The 19,330-nt window shown below is 44.0% G+C and overlaps 1 protein-coding gene across 1 annotated transcript in view; it reads right to left on the reverse strand.

The window, feature by feature from the left end:
* The window catches only part of LOC129337057 (b(0,+)-type amino acid transporter 1-like), a 33,320-nt gene extending 19,432 nt beyond the window's left edge, over positions 1-13,888 (reverse strand). Inside the window, exons 1-3 of the mRNA XM_054990531.1 lie at positions 13,142-13,888; positions 9,670-9,803; positions 2,248-2,377 (exon numbers count right to left, since the gene is read on the reverse strand). Of these exons, the coding sequence (XP_054846506.1) occupies positions 2,248-2,377; positions 9,670-9,803; positions 13,142-13,888 (1,011 nt within the window). The remainder of the gene's footprint in view (positions 1-2,247; positions 2,378-9,669; positions 9,804-13,141) is intronic.
* Between the last annotated feature and the right edge of the window lie 5,442 nt (positions 13,889-19,330).

Genomic DNA, 19,330 nt, shown 5'->3' on the forward strand with positions numbered 1-19,330 from the left:
GTGCAAAGTGCAATTATGAATACATTAATTCAATTATTATACAATAAATAAAGAATACATTCACAAAGTATTCCGTCTCCAAATTCCGTCTATAACAATAACTATACCATTTTAAAGCTCACATGAGCAATTAATTACAAAGAGTACATCACTCCACAAGAGTACAGGTGGGCGCAACAAGGTGAACATAGATGACTCAAGGTAAGCAGTCACCAGTCCCGTATTGGGTTTAGAAATGCCAAGGGGACATATGCTGATGGGATGATGCGGGGCAAAATTTCCAATTCCCGGCGGTGGCTGTTTGGGGTTCGGCAGGACTGGCGTTGGGGCAAGGCCGTCCGAAGGCAACCGTGGGTAGTGGACGGCAGCGTCTGATCTCAAACGCTCACCAGATAATTGCCCGAGAATTGTGTTTGAGTGATTCTCTGATGTGAAGTGAGTTGTGTTATTTTTGTGTAGTAGACTGCTTTTACGCCCTGTTGTGCCTTCCTACTGTGTAACCTAAAGCAGTTAAAGAAATAAAGTGCTTTTGACAGCAATTTTTTGGGGTGATTCTTTAATGTGAAGTGACTTGTGTTATTTTTGTGTAAGATACCGCTGCCATGCCCTTTGGTGTGCCCCCCTTCTGTGTAACCTAAAGCTGTTCAAGAAATAAAGTGTTTTGGACAGAAATTGTGTTTTTGTGATTCTCTGATGTTAAGTGAGTTGTGTTATTTTTGTGAGGTGGAATGCTGGAATGCCCTTTGGTGTGCCCCCCTGCTGTGTAATGTAAATCTGTTCAAGAAATAAAGTATTTTTGACAGGAATTGTGTTTTTGTGATTCTCTGATCTTAAGTGAGTCATGTTATTTTTCTGTGTGGGGGACTGCTGGTGAAATATGTCATAATGCTTTGCCTACTTGTACTTTGAAAGTGAGAAATGTTTTTTTAAAAACTTTGTGTTGTTCATGTTTTATTCTTTGCTGTCCAGTTGGTTCCCATCATAGAGAACAATGGGGCTGGCTGGCCAGCCATCTCTGTAGGTGGTGGGGGAATTTGAGGGAGGGTGTCTGTGGTTCAGGTGCTCTTTCACAGGGACAAGCTGGCACTCAGAAGTGTGTCCACCATTGTGGCATCCCTGGGCTGTGCACATTTGCTCTGGAAAACAGAGTGTTATAGTTCACAGCATAGGAAACAAAGGGAGAAGGCTGGCCAGCCTGCTCCTGGGATTGTGTGGGGCTGCTGGGGCTGGATTTGGGCCTGTGAGGAGCTACTGTGGGAATTTGGATCTGTGTGTGGCAGCTGGGGGAGAATTGGGTATGTGTGGGGATGTAGGGGGTAGACTTTGGGGGCTGAGAGCACCTACTTTGGGAGGCCATGAAATGCCCCCCCCAAGTGGCAGCAGGCTGAGACTTGGTGAGGGGTGGGAGGAAAGGTAGGAGAAGGGCCCCTGAGGGTTGGGGGCATTTTGCATGCAAAATGCCCCCCCTAGAAAGACAAGCCTGCCTCTTCATTTCCCCCCCATAGGAAACATGGAGATCAGCAGCAGCACCCACAACGTAAGAGATCATCAGCAGCAAGCAAAAACCTTTCCCTTTTAGGCGAGGATAGGGGGACCTGTTTTGGGGGGCCATAACTTGGCCCCCCCAAAGTCCAATCTTTCTTAAACTTGGGGGGTTGTTAGAGGGGAGTTAGAATAAGGTCCCCACCAAGTTTGGCTTGATTCGGTGGGAAAATGCCCCCCCCGGCTTCCGGGAAGCCTATGGGAGGCTGGGGGAGGCTTTTTCCCATTGAAATGCATTATTACTAAAACAAGCTGAAATACTGAAACGTTTCGGAAATCGCTGTTTCGGATTACCCGAAACGTTTCGGGTTTTCTGAAACGTTTCAGAAAAACCCGAAACAACCTGAAACAGGTTGTTTCGGGTTTTTTCGGGTATCATATACCCGAATTGCACATCCCTAGTTATGAGAAACAGGGTGGAACATTAAGGGCATCAGTGTGGAAGGGACCTACAGTGTCCACTTCCCCACCTGACAAAGCTCCATGCTTTTTTCTTGCTAGAACAGGAGTCTCTGCCCCTGGGACTCTGCAAGCATGGCTCAGTTGGTTCAGAGGCAGCCATGGTAATCCATGGAAGGATCAAATATGTTTATCAGCTTTTCGAAACACAAAAGTGATAGGATGTACCATGCATGCAAGAGAACAAAATCTTGTTAAATATCTGCACTCAAGTAGCAGAACTACAGATGGGTTCAGAGTACTTACCATGTGGCCCTCCCTTGCTGCAGTGTAGCACATTCGGCCTCCGCTGAAGAATGTTCCATGCGCTGACCCAAATGTGGACAGTGCAACTGACAATGAAATCAGCCATGCTGAGTTGCCCAGAACTTTGTTCCTAAAGAAGGAGATGAAAACTGAATTAAGACCCCAGGGCCAAGAGTGGACACCCATCTCATTTTGTCAGTGCATCCTAAATGAAGGGTCAGTTTGCTGGAAAAGTTTTCCAGTGTTTGTGAACCTAGGTCTGGAATTTTGCTCTACTTCACTAAGATCAGTGCTCCAAAACAAGTTTTTGAACTCTCCTTCAGTAGGTTGCTTACATTTCCATTTCCCTAGATACTTCTCAGGGTTTATTCCCCGCCTCAAGCCAATGCAAAAAGACCTGAGACATATTACAGCACCTCTTTCGTGAAGTTCTCTCTTCTGGTCATTTTCAGTGATACTAATATTACACCAACTGAGACCATTGTCCTAGGTGGTATCTGGGGAGAAGTCCCACTCTCAGTACAAGAACCTGTATGTCTGGCTTGTGGAATTGTCTCTGCTTATACATGAGCTGTCATTGATGGCAGGAAAGGTGAGATAAAATATTGAGAGAGAGGAAGACATGAAGGAGGGCCCACAGCTCTCAGTGGTAGAGCCCATCCTTAGGAGGTCCCGTGTGCAATCACTTGCACTGCCAATTAAGGGATTTTTAGTAAGAGTTGCTAGGAAAGATTGTTCTGTGCCTGAGATTCTGGTAGCTGCTCCAAGAGTAGATAGATAGACCAATGGTCAGACCTTGGTACAAGGCAGCTCCATGTGTTTACAAATTGCTCAGGCTGGCTTCCTTTTTTGACAATCCTAATTACATACGCTTAGAAGGGTCATTGATTTAGACACAAGTCAGAATGGGACCTTGAACATGCTTACTGGAATCAATGCAATTTATTTACACATAACGGAATTAGGACTGGTATACAAGAAATGGTATTAACATTTCCATCTTAGGGAAGTATCTTCTCTTGGTGTTAGGTATACATGGCATTATATGGATCTCCTTTACTCTTTTGAAATAATGATAGGAACTGTGGTCTATCATATGATGCAAATGTTGTATTGTGTACATGTGCCCATTTTGCTGACTGTCAGGTCAGCCATACATTCCACATTGATAATCTACCCCGCTAAATTTCAGAACTGGTTAAGTTTTTATCGTTGTGTACAGCATAGCATGCGAGACTGAGATTTCTAATTATGGGAATGCTCTGCACCCAGACTGTGACACGACAGCAAAAGGACATATTGTTAATCTACTTTTCATTTTATGTGTAAGTTTTCAATTTAATAAATAAAAATAGTTGCCAGAAAAGATCAGCCCTTTTTTGTCTTTGCCCTGAAACCAGCAGTGTCATGTTTCAGTTGCTAATGTTATACCCCTGGTGTAACTATAACCTTCTGCTCTGCCATATGCTGCATGAGCTCAACAGTTTTGCTGGCCATCCCATCGGGTAGTCCACACATGCATCTCTTCCTGCTCTTTCAACTTGCCATGAGTCCAGGAATGGAAAAGGGTTAATGGAACAGGAGGAGCAGAGCTTTAAAAGGGTGGTGGTAACCAAGGAGAACCTTGACAAATACTTTATGAATCAGAAATGATAGGAAATGCATGGAAAGGTCATCATGACATAAGCAATTAAATAGAATTTATTTGTCTTAGGAGAATGCTTTTCATCTCCGGCAATTAATCGTGTATGGGCGCATTAACATAAATAGTGGATGAATCATGTACAAGAGTATTTACAGCAGTGTTTTTTTTAAAAGAGGACTATCGTATCTACTCAAAATGCTATCTCACTCTAGGAAGGAGAATCTTTTTATTATTATAATAATAATAATAATAATAATAATAATAATAATAATAATAATAATAATAATAATAATAATAATATAAAAATAAAAAGTAGGAATTGTCAGATAAGAAGACAGGCAGTTGTAGTGATTCTAGGGTCCTATGCAAAAATCCAAGATGGGGCCACAGAATCACGGCCACCTCCCCCCACCAGAGCCCTGGTCATACTAACCCCCTGATGCCATGAATAAAATAAGAGGTGCCTATTGTGGGGTGGTTAGGAGCCACTGCTGCCCCCAGAAGCTGGCTGCCCAAGCCTCAGATGGCAGCAAGCACATGTGGCCGCTGCTGCTGAGCTGGCTGCCCCCCTCTGTTCTAGGGGGGGCAGGGGCAGCCTCCCCCAGTAGGAACACAGGGAAGCTGCCTCTCTTGCCTATTGGTTAAGACTGCCCCTAGACAATAAATTGCAGACTAAACACACAAAATGTTTTAGTGTGAAAATTATCAACATCTCTGTTGATACCTAGCAATTCATTTCAACTGACTTTGCCAAGCATGTTATTCCCTCTTTCAGGATATGTTCATTTCTCTTTTAACTTCAGTTTGCATAACAGTTTTCTCTCATACACAAACAGACTCAGAAGCATGCATGTAACACTCAACACGTTCACTGCCCACTTCTTGCATTTGATAAAGTATGCTTTTGCCCATAAAAACTAATACCACAATTAATTTGTCTTCATGGTGCCGGAAGACTGTTGTTTTTGCTGCAAGACATGAACCTAGTGAGTCTTCTGAAATTTACTCGGTGTAGGTGTTACCCTGGTAACTCTTTTGTACTCTTTATCCAGGATTCTAAAGCTTCTGGAATGTAACTACCTTACTTGAGTCTTCATTTGTCTCTTGAAGCAACTCAGGCTGTAATCTAAATGGGAGGTATAAGAGCTTATGCTACTAGTTCGGGGAAAGTTCATTCACACAGAAGGTCCCAGTTTCAATCCTCAGTATCTCTAGTTAAAAGGATCAAGTAGTAGGGGTCAGGAAAGACCTCTGCCTGAGACACTGCCAGTGAGTAGACAATACTGACCTTGATGGGCCAATAGGCTGGTTCAGTATCTGGCAGTTTGGTGTGTAGTTTAGAACTCATGCCTAATGGAAATTCAAGGAAACTCCAAAGCTTGCAATATATTTTACTACTGACTGGCCCAATTAGTCCAGTTCTCTGTCTCTCCGTGATTTGGCAATGCTGTGCACAGAAATGCCAACCAGGGGGTGATGATGTGTGGTGTGAACAAGAGCTATGTATCTTGGTGGGATGGTAAACCTGTCAGGCACATTGTTTTCTCTCTCTCGTCTCTCACTGCTCCCAGGCAAAAGAAGTGAAGAAGTGATACCCTGTTGATGCCCTGTGATATTTTGTTGAATGGCAATTGTATATTCCTGTGCTTTCTCCTTAAGAGCTTTTGAATATAAACTCAATATTTGTATAAAACTATAGATAGTCCAATGGCACCTTAAAGACTAACAAAATTTATCCTAATATAAGCTTTTGTGAACCTGAGCTCCTGTCACCAGATGCAACACATGTACAGCAGATATATTTATCATTCGAGTTATAGGCATGAGAGGGAGATGTTACAAGGAAAGGCCAGGTAAAAACAATATCAAAGAGAAATTAATTCATTCAGAGTGTGCGAAGAACAGTCCCAAATATTGATAGGTAGGGCGAGTAGGATAAACGTAAAAATAGATCTAATCAAGAAAAGTGCAGTGTGAAACATAGTGAGCAGAGATACCATTAGGGCAAGAGACACTTTATAAACATATAGCTGAACTATTTAACATCTGTGGAGAAATGCATTTTGGTGTGGAGGTTTGGACTGTTCCAAACTTGTAGTTTTAAAAAGTGTCTCTTCACTCTTAGCTTATGAGTAGGGAGTAGGGCCAAAAGTTTTCCCAGGCACACCCATTTGCAGCGAGGCAAATGACTTGCCTCGCTGCAGACAATAGAATGGCCAGTGAAGACTTTCTGATGAAAGCTGCTACTTTCAGGTGTGTGTGTATGGTGGGGGGGCGCAGAATGTTCCTTCCTGAAGACTCCAGGAAAGACTCCTTTGACCTGTCCCTTTATCTGCAAAGGGGTGGGCCAACAGAGATAATAAAACCCCTTGGGATAGAGAAGTCCTTTTTTGTTGGTTTTATCTGAAGGCAGGAAGAGCACACTCTTGGGCTCCCTGCAAGGCAGCAGTCATTGCCGTTGAGGGAGAGGCTGCAGGCCTAAATCAGAGACGGGAACTTCTTGGTAAGCATCTAGCCCAGATGCACCTTAGAGATCAACTAGATTTCCAGAGTATGTACATTTGAGAGTCAAAGTGTCCTATTGGAGCAAAGGGAGCTTTGACTCTCGAAATCTCATACTCTGGAAATCTAGTTAGTCTCTATGGTGCAACTGGACTCAAATCTTGCTCTTCTACTACAGACCAACATGGCTACCCACCTGAAACTTTTGCAATCTGTTGGTGTACTTTAAAATATTTGTGAGAACATTTTTTCTTTTTTTCTAATAAATGCTTTTAAATTCTTAAATGCTGTTCTCTATATCACTTCCACTTGCACTGCTCAAACACATTATTTTAAAATGGGCAAATTGCTAATCCCACTCTGGTATGCAAATGCAGCAAGCAGTTCCTGGGGGGAGACTCAAGCATGAGGTAGAGCCCGGAACAGCAAGACAACGCAGAGGAGCTGGGAGCCTTGGCCCACCCAGCAGGCAATTCCTACAAAGGCCAAGTGGTGGCAGCAGATACCAGAAAGAAGAAGTGAAAGCCCCTCCAAGGGTTGAGAGGGACCAGGTGGGTTGCATGTGCCAGGTGGACACTTGGACTGCCGCTGGTTAATTCCCAAATGCTTCAGAGGGCAAGACCGGGCAGTGCCTTCAGGCTAGTGGGGCTGTTGTGCCACAGCATTTAGGAAAAGTGAGTCATGCTACGCTTTTATTTATTTAAAACATTTATATGCTGCCTCTCTACCCAAAATAGAGTCTCAAAGCAGTGAACAACAAATATTAAAATATTTAAACCATTAAAATAACATTTAAAATGTATTTATAAATACAATAAAAACATACAGACATATAAAGAAACACAGAAACGATCAGGAAGGAGGCCAGTAAGAGTTTCCTGGGGGTACACTGCTGGCGAAAGACAGTGACAGAGGGAGACCGGTGGATCTCTCTGAGGAGTGACTTCCAAAGTTTCAGCATCACAATCAAGAAGGCCCTTTCTCGGGTGGCCACCCATCTAGCCTCGGATGGTAAGGGCACTCAAAGCAAGGCCTCCCAAGACGATCGGAGTAGGCAGGTAAGTTCATATGGGAGAAAGTGGTCCTTGTTGGTGCCAAGCTGTATAGGGCTTTAAAGGTCAATACCAGCACTTTGAATTGGGCCTGGAAGCAAATTGGGAGCCAGCATAGATGGAACAAGACTGGAGCTCTAAGGTCCCAACAAACCACGCCCGTTAACACTCTGGCCTCATCATTCTGTACCAATTGCCGTTTCCAAAGAGTCTTAAATATATTAGCCCCTATAGCACCTATAGTGAGTGAGGAATTCCAAGTCCTTGTTCAAGCCTGAGGGGTAAACACAGTATTTGAACCTCTTGACAAATCATAATTCCGCTCTTTCACTTTAGATTCTGCTTTTGAAGTTCTGCTTTAGGAGAACAGTAACCTTTAGATCTGCAATGGCATGTCCTGAAAGTTTAAAATGTTCCATCACCTCTTTCTGAATATTGCAATTTTTAACAGCATATTTGTGTCAATTTGTTATTTTCTGTAGGGACTTTCCTGTTTGTCCCGTGTACAGCCCAGTACATTCCTCCAAAGGGCTCAGCACAGTGTGCACCATTTTCCTCTTTTCGATTTTATTCGCATGACAACCCTGTAAGGCAGGTGAGACTAAGAGAGTATTGCTGACCCATCAAGGTCACCCAAGTGAGCTTCAGGGATAAATGGGGATTTGAACCTGGGTTTCCTAGATGCTAGTATGACACTATGACCCCTGCCCCATACTGACAAATGTTGTCCTTGGAGGATGAACAAGTGGCTGAGGCTGACATGTTATTAGGTCCGGTAATACCCCTCTGGATTCCAGATTATGTATTTGGGTGTTATTTGTATTAGGATCCAAAGGCTTGGATATGTCCTATAGCCTTATCCACTCAAAATGTTAGCATACATTTTCAAATGACTTCTCCAAATGACTGTGTAATGGCAATTTGCGGAAGAGAAGTGTAATCTCGAGGGGTCAGTGGTGTGCCACAGTTCCAACATCTTGGGCTCAGTAGCAGACCAAGCCTGAACATACCTTTCAGCAAATGTCAAGTGCTTTGCTCTTAAAGATCTTGCTTTCTACTCTGATGTCCATTTGTCTAATCACAATGTCAGGTTATTGCATTTAGAAATGAAGTGTTTAGATTAGCACCTGGTACGAGAGTTTTAGGGAAGATAAGAGCAGTCTTCATCTTGGGTGATTACCAGATGCACTGCTTGTCAGGAGGCCTTGAGTACTTGGCCCTGCATCTCCCTTGGAAGAGGATTCATCATCTCTCCCTTGGAGGACAATTATGAGAGAACAAATACCAGGTGTAACTATGCAACTTGGTTTTCTATATAAGTCTTAGAAGCCCCCTCTCCTGTTGAACCTCAGCTCAGGCTGAACTGTGGAAGCAGTGCTCTGGAACTGGCCAGAAGCAGGGGTCTGCCCGCTATCGTTCTCTGAGGGCTCCCAATAGCAGAAGGGGCGTACGCATAAGTTTTGTATCTTTTCTCTGTTGCTTCTGCATTTTATTGATTTCTTTCCTTATTGGAGAGATTTAATAAATTTGCGTTTCCTTCTACCCTTGTGTGCTTATTGCCTTCAAATCCAAAAGAACTGTTTGCCCCTTGGCAAAACAGACTGTGAATTTCTTCCTAAATGCAATGCTAAAGAATGGATATTTGAGATACTTTCCTAAATGGATATGTACTCCAGAGAGTGCATCTCCTGGGCTTTGGGTAGAGGGAGTATGTGAAAGAGTGCTGAAATGGTCCAGTTACAAACCTGTCCCTCCTCCAGTTACAACTATCTATTTGCTATACTTGTTTATTTAATTAAATCTCATACGTCCCTCCAGACTTGGGGCAGCTAACAACAAAAACATTACACAGGCTAAAAAGAGATAACATTCAGTGGCACAAAAAGTGACCTTCCTGTTACACACTGTTAGGGATGCCAACCTCCAGGTGGAGCCTAGAGTTCTGGAATGACAAATGATCTCCAGACTACAGAGATCAGTTCCTCTGGAAAAAAACAGCATCTTCAAAGGCTATATTGTATGGTATCATATCCCTACTGAGCTCCCTCGCCACCCCAAAATCTGCCCTTTCTGCCCCCAAATTCCCTGTAATTTCTCAACCCAGGGTTGGCAATCCTACACACTGTGGCGCTTGTAGCTGTACAAGGATTGAGTAACAGATAAAATGCAGCTGCTTTTGGAGAGCATGCATAGGAATGCTCAGCACTGAGAAATTTTTCTCACCCCCAGGTAATGGCCACGGCCCCGGAAGACAGAAGTTCACTTGGAGTCATGGCTGCGAAGTAACTCACATTGACCAGCAAATAAAAACATGTCACCAGAGGAATGGCAATCATCATTGCCCTAGGCAGGTTTACCTGGAGAGAAAATAAAAGAAACAATGTGAGTATGTTTACACAAAAGCATGTGTTTATTCAACATTTAGTTTTATTTTTATATATAACTTTATGCTGAGAGCCAGTACGCTGCAGTGATTAGTGCAGTGATCCCCAACGTGCAGGGCCAGCGTGCCCATTGAGGCCAGGTAGGCGGTGGCATCAGGGCCAGAGGGAGCGCCGGAGGAGGGGCGGGGGGGGGAGCACGCGCCACAGTCCCTCCTGCCCTGCGCTGCCACCGCCGCCAGCACACCCCCCCAGCCAGGCACAGCAGCTATGGGCAGGTGTCTGTGGCGGCGCAGGCAACCGAGCGGGAGAGCTCAGAGGCCACCTGCGCACCATCCCAGCTGCCCGCCACAGCAATCGGGCCGGCGGCGCACGCACGCTCCTGTGATGGCGTCATATGTGATGTCATCATGCAGGCCAGTGCATGTGTGCATGCGCGCGCGCACACACACAGGGGCGTCCGGCCCCGCCAGCCGGCTGCAAGCACCGAAAACCCTGGCGCCACTGCTGCCAACGTGGGAACCATGGTATTCACTGATGTACTGCTCGGCGTGCAATTCCTGCTTCTATTTGGGAAAGGGCCTGCTAGGACTGGCAAAAAAACGGTCTTGGCTCTCTCCTGGCTCTCACCTTATTGGAGCAGGAGGTGCTTCAGAAGAATCCAAGAAGCATCATCTTTGCGTTTGCAGGTAGCACACATTCAAAAACTGCTGCCTCCATGGTAGGAAGACACTTTGCTTAGGACCTCTCAGCATTTGTGACCAGATCCAGCACTCATGACACCCATTTTGTGGTTTGCTGTACTCTCACTTTGTGTTCTCAACACCGCCTTGGCCAATTCCAGAAGATTTTGAGGGCAGTGCCTGGGGACGGCAGAGACTGGGGAGGAAGTGATGCCACTCCCAGGTGATACTGTAGGCTGCCTTCCCTTGGGTATATGATTTCGAACCTAGAAATTAGGGGAAATTCCTAGAGCACCACTATTTGTAGGCCTTTTTTCTCCCACTTACCTGGGGGAGGTGCCCTTACCTGGATAGCCCAGGTGAGCCTGATCTTGTCAGAACCTAGTAATTGGATGGGAGACCTCCAGCGAAGACCAGGATTGCAGAGGCAAGCAATGGCAAACCACCTCTGTTTGTCTCTTGCCATGAAAATCCCACAAGGGGTCGCCATAAGTCAGCTAGGACTTGAGGGCACTCTCCACTACCACACCTAGAAGAAGTAATTCCTCACCACACAGTTACATGGAAGGCCTACCTTGGCAGCCATTTTATGGGGGTGCCCACTACTGTTTTTCTAAATTCCAAAAGTGCCCACAGGTTCAACAGGGTTGGGAATCTCTCTTTTAGGCAGGGAATATTCACGTTCAATTCCCCACCCTGTGTCAAATCTCACAATGTACTGGGTGATCTTAGGCGAGTCACTTTTTCTCAGCATAACTTCACAGCGATGTTGTCAAGATGAAAGAAGGAGAGAATAATATATCCTACCTGAGCGCCTTATACAAAAGGCAGTATTAAAATGTGATAGTCATTTGAACTATCAGGAGAGTTCCCAAAACAAAGGAACAGATATTTTCCTCAAAATAATAACAACAAAGTGTATAATGGGGAGAAAATTAGCAAATGGTATACAATGCAATGGATGTGAATTATAGTGTATCCAAAATATATGTCGGACAGAAAAATCATTTATCAATTGTCCAATAGAAATGTAGTGTCATCAGATTACTATGGAGGTGGGAGGGGGGAGTGGATGAAGAAAAGCGAAGTACCTGATCCAGCAAGAAGTTTAGAAATAATAAAATTAGAACAGAGTGAAACGAGGAGCCCCCGTCAAACCCTATTTAATAATGAGTGCAAATAGAAAAGAAAATGCACTATAAAGGCAACTAATGAGGTGTGAAAAAGAAAAGTCCAGGGCAGAAAGTAACTTTAAAAATGGAGAGCAAGTGAAATATTAACCAACGCTCTAAGAACAGACCACATCCAGCAAGGAAGTATATAAGCAGAGCTTCCTCAGCTATCATCATCTAGCCACATAATTAAAAAGAATGCAGAGGCATTTATTTTAAAAACAAATAAGCTACACTATCATGACTCAGGAAATCTACCACACAAAGGAGAAGTTCCTGACATTAATAGTTTGAGGACTTCAGTAAGGTCACCTTCACACATTATATTTTACCAATACAGATACAATATGTACAAGTGTGCACATAAAAATACAAGTATATCAATGTACTACATCACATAAGGAGGTTGCTTGCATCTATTTTTCTATGTGCAACCACATGGACAGTTCAAAAACTAAGAACACTTTTCTGGGAGTAAGCCCCATTGCATAGATCTAAGTAGTAATCTGAGCAGACCTGCTCTGGATGGCATTGTGAGAAGTCATTGCCAGTTGGGAGTTTCCAGCATAGGTACATACAGATGGTACTTGTAAGTGGTATAGTTTCACCAGCATAATGAATATATCTACATGACAGCCGATTTAGCATTTGTTCCTACTCCTGAGTGAATCCCGGAAACTCCTTGTGGGAGAAGGGAGTGAGGAGGGAACAAGCAGTCTTCAGGACAGTCAGCACACGTTGAGACTACAATTTCCAGGATGCTTTGACAAAACTGAGGACATTTACTGTGCAGATCTACTCAGAATCCTACTTAGGTCTATTCAATGGGGCTTACTCTCAGGAAAGTGTTCTTAGGATTGTAGTGTTATAGAGTGGTGTAAAATCCAATCTATGTCTGACATGTCTGATATTGGCCTTGTTTCACTTTTGATTAGATAAGTAAGGCCAATACAGATTTTCATTAACTTGTATTTGAATGAACTTTCTAAGCTGGAACCGCATTTGTTTACTTTGTAGTATAAAAATCCAAATGATACTATTCCTCAAAGAAGACATATATCCAACCTGGTTTGGTGCCTCAAAGAAGCATGATTCTTTTCAACATTATTTCCCTGAGTTACATTCACAGTGCTGGTTCTTGCCTGCCAAGTTCTGTAGGGCTGCGCGCAGTTCAGAAATGAGCACATTTTGCACCTGGACTTCTGCACTATAAGCAACTCTGTGGTGTTGCATGCAGATGTACTAGTGTACAGATTTAAAATTGGGTTCTTAGTCATATGAATGATTTCCAGTTGACTTGCTTTTCATCAGTACTTCCAGTATTATAAAGCCAAGAATCCCAGTGCCATTTTATGTCGGTGTAAAGCGTGCAAGCAATCTCTGGCATTGATATATACAATATAAAGTATAAGCAATTGAGCTTATCAATAAAAGATTTTTTTAAAAGTTGTTCACTTACTTCAGGCTTTTTAATTTCCTCAGTCACGTAATTCAGGTTGTTCCATCCATCAAACGACCACAGACCCTGGTAAAAAGCAACTCCAATTGCCCCAGCCCCTAACCTTGTGTTTTGAAAGGCATTCTGGAAACTTTGCGTCTGCCCGTTAACCAGCAACACCGCTCCTCCGATAACAATCACCAAGAGCGCCAAGAGCTTGGCACCTGTAAAAATGTTCATAATAGAAGTGGCCAGCCTAACACTAAGGCAGTTGACCAGAGTTAGAAGCAGGATGCAGGCTGCAGCTGTGCACTTGACCGCCGCTTGAGGTGAGGAGCACCCCGGATAAAAGGGAGCCACAGCATATTCGGCGAAGCTTAGCGAGATGGCCGCCACACCTGCGGGCCTTACCACAATGACGGACGTATATGCGAAAAGAAAGGCAGGGAGAGAGCCAAAGTTCCTCAGAATGTAAATATATTCGCCGCCGGACTCTTTAATGATCGTTCCCAGCTCAGCATATGAGAGGGCTCCAAAGGTGGCCAGTAGGCCGCAGGCTGCCCAAATGATGAGGCTGCCAGCAGGGCTGCCTATGTTACGCAGCACCCACTCTGGAGACATGAAAATACCTGAGCCAATCATAGTCCCGGCAATTAATGACACAGCACTGGGCAGTCCGATCTCCCGCTTCAACCTCAGCTTCATTTCTGTCGTCTCACTGAGCTGAGCTGCTGAACCATCTGCTTCGCCTCGTCCCTTTCGCCTCATGATGGAACCAGCAGAACTTGTTACTCCAACTAAAGGACTAGTGACAGCACTAGACTGTCAAGAAGAAAGAGAACGCCGACTGCCAATGCTTTCTGGATTCCAGAATCCAAGTTAATAATTACAGGAAGTCAGCCAAAGAAGCATTTTGCCAAGTTTGGGTGTTACACTTAAGTGTCTCAAAGCCCTTTCCTTGTAACAGCTTGCTTAACCCTGTTCAATTTAGTTTTTTTTAAAGAACTGTTTTGTTTTGGCTCCGATCCCGCTGAGCGTCCTTGTTTTAATTTCCTAGCTCCAAGCAGAGAAGAGGGTATTTAAGTCCTTGCAGTTTAAGGTCTCCTACTAGACAGCAGTTTTGCACTTTCAGCTTCAGGTGAGACAAGAGGGAGATAAGCTCCGGCCTCTGCTGTACTTTATGCCTTGTGACTGATTAAAAAGCAGTTTGATAATTGTTCACACCAAGGTTGACCCAGTGTTTTTGTCCAAGTTAATGAGTCAATACTCTTAAAAGTGGTGTGAAACAGGTATTATATTGTCTTAGTGTGCCCAATAGGAAAACTATGCCATAAAAGATCAGCATGCTCCTAAGGATGTTTACAGAAGGATGTTCCACTCTTTGCAACTGGACAAGCTCCTTGATGAGCAATGCGATCCTTTGTAGAGTTCCTGCCATCTAAACCCTTTGGCTCTGATGGAAGTAACTCTGCATGAGCAGTCTGAATAGCCCAGACTAGCCTGAGCTTGTCAGAGTTCAGGCTAGCTTTGAAAAGCTCAGGCTAGTCAGAGCTAGCCTGAGCTAACCATGGATCAGCCATGGTTAGTACTTGGATGAGACACCACCAAGAAAGACCTGGGTTGTTATGCAGAAGAATAGCAACAAACCTTTGCTCAACTCTTGCCTTGAAAACCCCTAGAGGGGTCATCATAAGTCAATTGCGACTGACTGCCCTTAATTTGCCCTGATCAGGCTGGCTTGATGTCACCAGATCTTGGAAGCTAAGCAAGGACAGCCCTGGTTAGTACTCAGATGGGACTCCATCAAGGAAGTCTGGGAGTGTTGTTCAGAGAAGAAGGCAATGGCAGACCACCTCTGTTTATCTCTTGCCTTGAAAACCCTTGAGAGGTTGCCAAAAGGCTGTGTCTTGACAGCACTTTACACACACACAACTCTGTATAGGATTGTGTTATCAATATGTGGAGTGAGTCAGTAGATGCATAGATCCTAGGTGAAGCAAATAGTGCCCCCAGTGCCATTTTGGCTTGGGAAAACCGCAGAGGAAGAAATCTGAGGCCCCTTCTATCCATATTATTTGGTCCAAATATGAACAAGGATCTTGGGCACTTTAGAAACAAGTTCTCAAAGTAAGGTAAACTTAAGGTCGGGATCAAAGTGAGGTTGGGGAAACACTGACACAACATGTTAAAATTGTAACGTGCAGTTTGGCCCTTCGCATGTGTGTAATTGCAGCCATAGCCATTCTGTATTTCAGTTTAGTTTTCTGAAAAAGTGGCAGCTGTCTGTTCCAAGGAAATCTCAGTGGTCATTGGACTTGTTTTTTCTTCAAGCATACTAAGTATTACCTAAACCTGAAAAATCCTGTTTGAATGTGGCTTATTGTTTTATGTTTAAAGTATGTTATTACAACGGGGTATGTAGGTAGTTACCAGTAACAAGGAAGGATTTGTATTACTGGATCAGTCTATTTAATAGCTTGCATTGCTGTGCAATATTAATGAGAATTGTTGTGATGAAGCCAGTTCTAACATTATGCATTGTGCTTTCATCTCAGGGAGAAAAGTAGCACGGGTGGAGATCAAAGCTTTACATGGGGAGCTGCATTCCAAGATGGCTCTTAAGCAAGACCATGGACTGGATGTGATCTTCGGCGCTACTTTCATGAAAATGCAACAACAAAACAGCCAAAGAGGCAGAATGGGTCCCACTGGGAAATATGACACCATTAAATTCTGTAGAACTAGGGTTGGTCTGGATTGTGAGTCTGTATTCTTTTTAAGCCAATCACCTGTTGCCATCTACTGGTCTTTAAACAGTAAAACAGCTACCTTTTACAAAACAGATCTGGAGACAAACTACACCTTTGTGACAGATACTATTAAATACTAACAATTCAATCCTAAGCAGAGTTATACTCTTCTATTTCTACTAACTTCAGTGGACTTAGAAAGGTGCAACTCTGTTTAGGTTTGCGCTGTAAGCCTCTGCTTTTACAGTGCTTCATGCAAGAGTGGTAGTTTCTTTGTTCTTTAAGTGATGGGGAGGAGTAGAAATTAGAGGAAAAACTGTATCTGTTACCATGGTTCTTCAAGCTATTGTGACAAAAAAAGGAGTGGGAGCAGAGATCCAGAGATCTCCACAAGATCAGGATCTGATTTATTTGGCAACTTTAATCATATACGAATCAGGTTTTTAAAAACACATTCCCCCCTCTGTATGTTCTGGAAAGAAAGAAAAAAATTGGGACAATGTTGCTTAACTGTACATTGTAATTTTTTGAAATTACATAATTCCTTCAAGGAACTTAGTGCAGGCTATCTGGTTACTCCCCACTTTTGTCCTCACAAGAACCCTGTGAAGTAGGCTGACAGGTCCAACATTTCTCACAGAGCTTGGTTGCTGAAGAGGGATTTATTTTCTTCACCCTGACTGCTGGTGACTGTATCAGTTTCAAGTCCCTTTCCCTTTATGTGAAAGACCTTCTGACCCTCATTTTTGCTCTCCCAATTTGACACAATCTCATCTGATACCCAAGTTATCATAGGCAATTGCCGCATGCTTCGTGCCTGATCCTGGCTGGGTGAAGGGGGTGTGGGCATTGCTGCCTGTTCTGCTCCTGATCCTGGCTGGGTGAAAGCAGAGGGCAGGTATGGCCACCAGCTCCACTCTTGATCCCAGCTGGGTGAAGGGGGGAGGACATTTCTACCTGCTCCGCTCTTTTGAAGCTCCTGCCTCTGCACTTTCATGCCTTCTTCTACAAACTGTTCTTATACCGGTCAGCTTTCCATTTTGGAACAGTGCTGCAATGTATTTAAGCAGTGACTAGAGTAAGACAGTAGCCTACTTCTACAATCATACATAAGAGCAGGTCTTTTTTTCAGCGGGAACGCGGTGGAACAGAGTTCTGGCACCTCTTAAAAATGGTCACGTGGCTGGTGGCCCCGCCCCCTGATCTCCAGACAGAGGGGAATCTAAACTCCCCTCTGTCTAGAGATCAGGGGGCAGGGCCACTGGCCATGTGACCAGTTTCACTGAGGGCAATTTAAACTTTAAAAAACTCCCCCCTTGTTCCCACTGACCCAAAGTGATGTCATTGTGCAGTCTTGAGTTCTACCACTGAGTTCCACCACCTCTTTTCCCAGAAAAAAAGCCCTGGGCATAAGAGCATTGTTGCTTACTTATTACCATGCTGAAGAAAGCCTGCTTTATTGTTCAAAGGTAGAGAAGGGCCATGGCTCATTCGTAGAGCATCTGCTTTGCATGCAGAAGGTTCGAAATTCAATCCCCAGCATCTCCTGTTAAAAGGATCAGGCAGATCAATAGTAGGCGGTCATAGAGACTGTAGAGAGCCATTGCCTGTCAGAGTACCCAACATTGATCTTATGGTCTGACTTGTGTTCAAAGTTTATTTATTTATTTGACTTCTATCCCGCACCCCCGCCCCTGCAAGCAGGCTCAGGGCGAATTACAACAATAAAACATAATTTACATTTAAAAACATCAATAAAACAGCGGAATTCCCATTGATACCGCCCCCAGACAGTAGCCTTGCAACCACCCCCTGCCAGTAAAACACAAAGGGGTGGGTAAAAAGAGGGGAACAGGCCGGTTTGATCAGGTGGTAACTCACATGGGGGGGACACCAGATGCTCAAGCTGTAACTCATATGAGGGTGACAGATGATCACATGCCCCCTGCCCCTCCCGCACCGCTAGGAGGCTGGTTGGGAGGCTTTCTGGATGACTGCTGATCCAGCCTCAGCCATATGCCTAGTGGAACATCTCAGTCTTGCAGGCCCGCCAGAAAGATAAGAGATCTTGGCGGGCCCGCATATCCTCTGATAGAGAGTTCCACCAGTCAGAGCCAGGACCGAAAAGGCCCTGGTTCTAGTCGAGGCCAGTCTCACCTCCCTGGGGCCTGGGACCACGAGTAGATGTTTATTGGCTGATCTCATCACTCTCCAGTGGCCATGATGGAACATACTGTGGTGATGTGGATCTGAACCTGCCAGTCTGTTCAGAGAAAAGAATAAAGATGCAGCTTTCATTTGCGAGCCTTTCTAACCTCTGACAGATCATAGCTGCCACACTGGGGGAGGGGGGACTCTTTCACAATTTAATCAGCAACAGCAAACCTGGGAGGAGTCCTGTGAAATGCTGAGTCACATTTTTACTGCTAATGATATAACCAATGAATGAAAGCAAAAAACAAAACAAAACCCCAACCCCAAAGCAAAACTACAAAAAGTTGGAGCTCCCGCCTCATTTAATAAGAAATCAATTAACTCCTGGAAAGCCCAAAGACAAAACCTTTGAAGAACTGGTACATATGTTGAGACTGTTGGAGAATATGTGGCTGCTCCAAAACAGCTTTCTCATAATCAAAATTATGGTGCAACTCTGATCTGGCAGTTTTGGCCCATGCTAGCAGGGGGAATGAATGAAGAAAAATGCAGAGATGGTGGCTGTGTGAACAACAATGAACTCAGCTTTACAGCTGGACCTGGTCATGGAATAAGCAAACAAAACCTGTACATGATTTATAGGCATCATACCTGCAAAAACAGGGAACACCAAAATAAGTTCATAGGCAACACGCTGCCATGTATTTAAATTTGCAAAAAAAGTTCATGAAAAGGAAATGACAACACCTTTAGAAGGGTCTCATCACTGTGGAGGGATGCATCAAAGTCGCTCATACAATATTCAGTGTTAATGAGCAGGAAAAAAACCTGTAAATTGCCTCTGCTTTTATTGTACTGAATATGGACAATAGGAAGGGACCATTTGAAAACAGCATAGGATAGAATGTGACTCTTATGAGTCAAGCATCATAGAAGCCATATGAAAGAGGCACCTGGAGAGGCATTTTCATTGCAAAATAGTAAAATTAAATTTTGCATGCATAAGCAGTCACTTTTAAGATATTAGGAAGAACCATAATGAAGAATCCGCTGTATAAAGACCATGTGAGACAACTGCCAACATAGTGGTTCCACGCTGTGGTCCAAATTTACTTGATAAAGGATGGCTACATTTCAACCTTTCTCCAAATATCTCAGGGCAGCAATAGTTCCACCCCCACCATTGTTAATCTTCATAACTTTCTTTGAAGTACTTAAGCTGAGACAGAATGACTGGCCTAAGTTTACCCAGTCAGTTTTATGGCCCAGTGGTTTTTGAATCAAGGCTTCCCCAGCCCTAGCTCAA

This window comes from Eublepharis macularius, chromosome 1 (genome assembly GCF_028583425.1).
Source record: "Eublepharis macularius isolate TG4126 chromosome 1, MPM_Emac_v1.0, whole genome shotgun sequence".
NCBI classification, from domain to species: domain Eukaryota; kingdom Metazoa; phylum Chordata; class Lepidosauria; order Squamata; family Eublepharidae; genus Eublepharis; species Eublepharis macularius.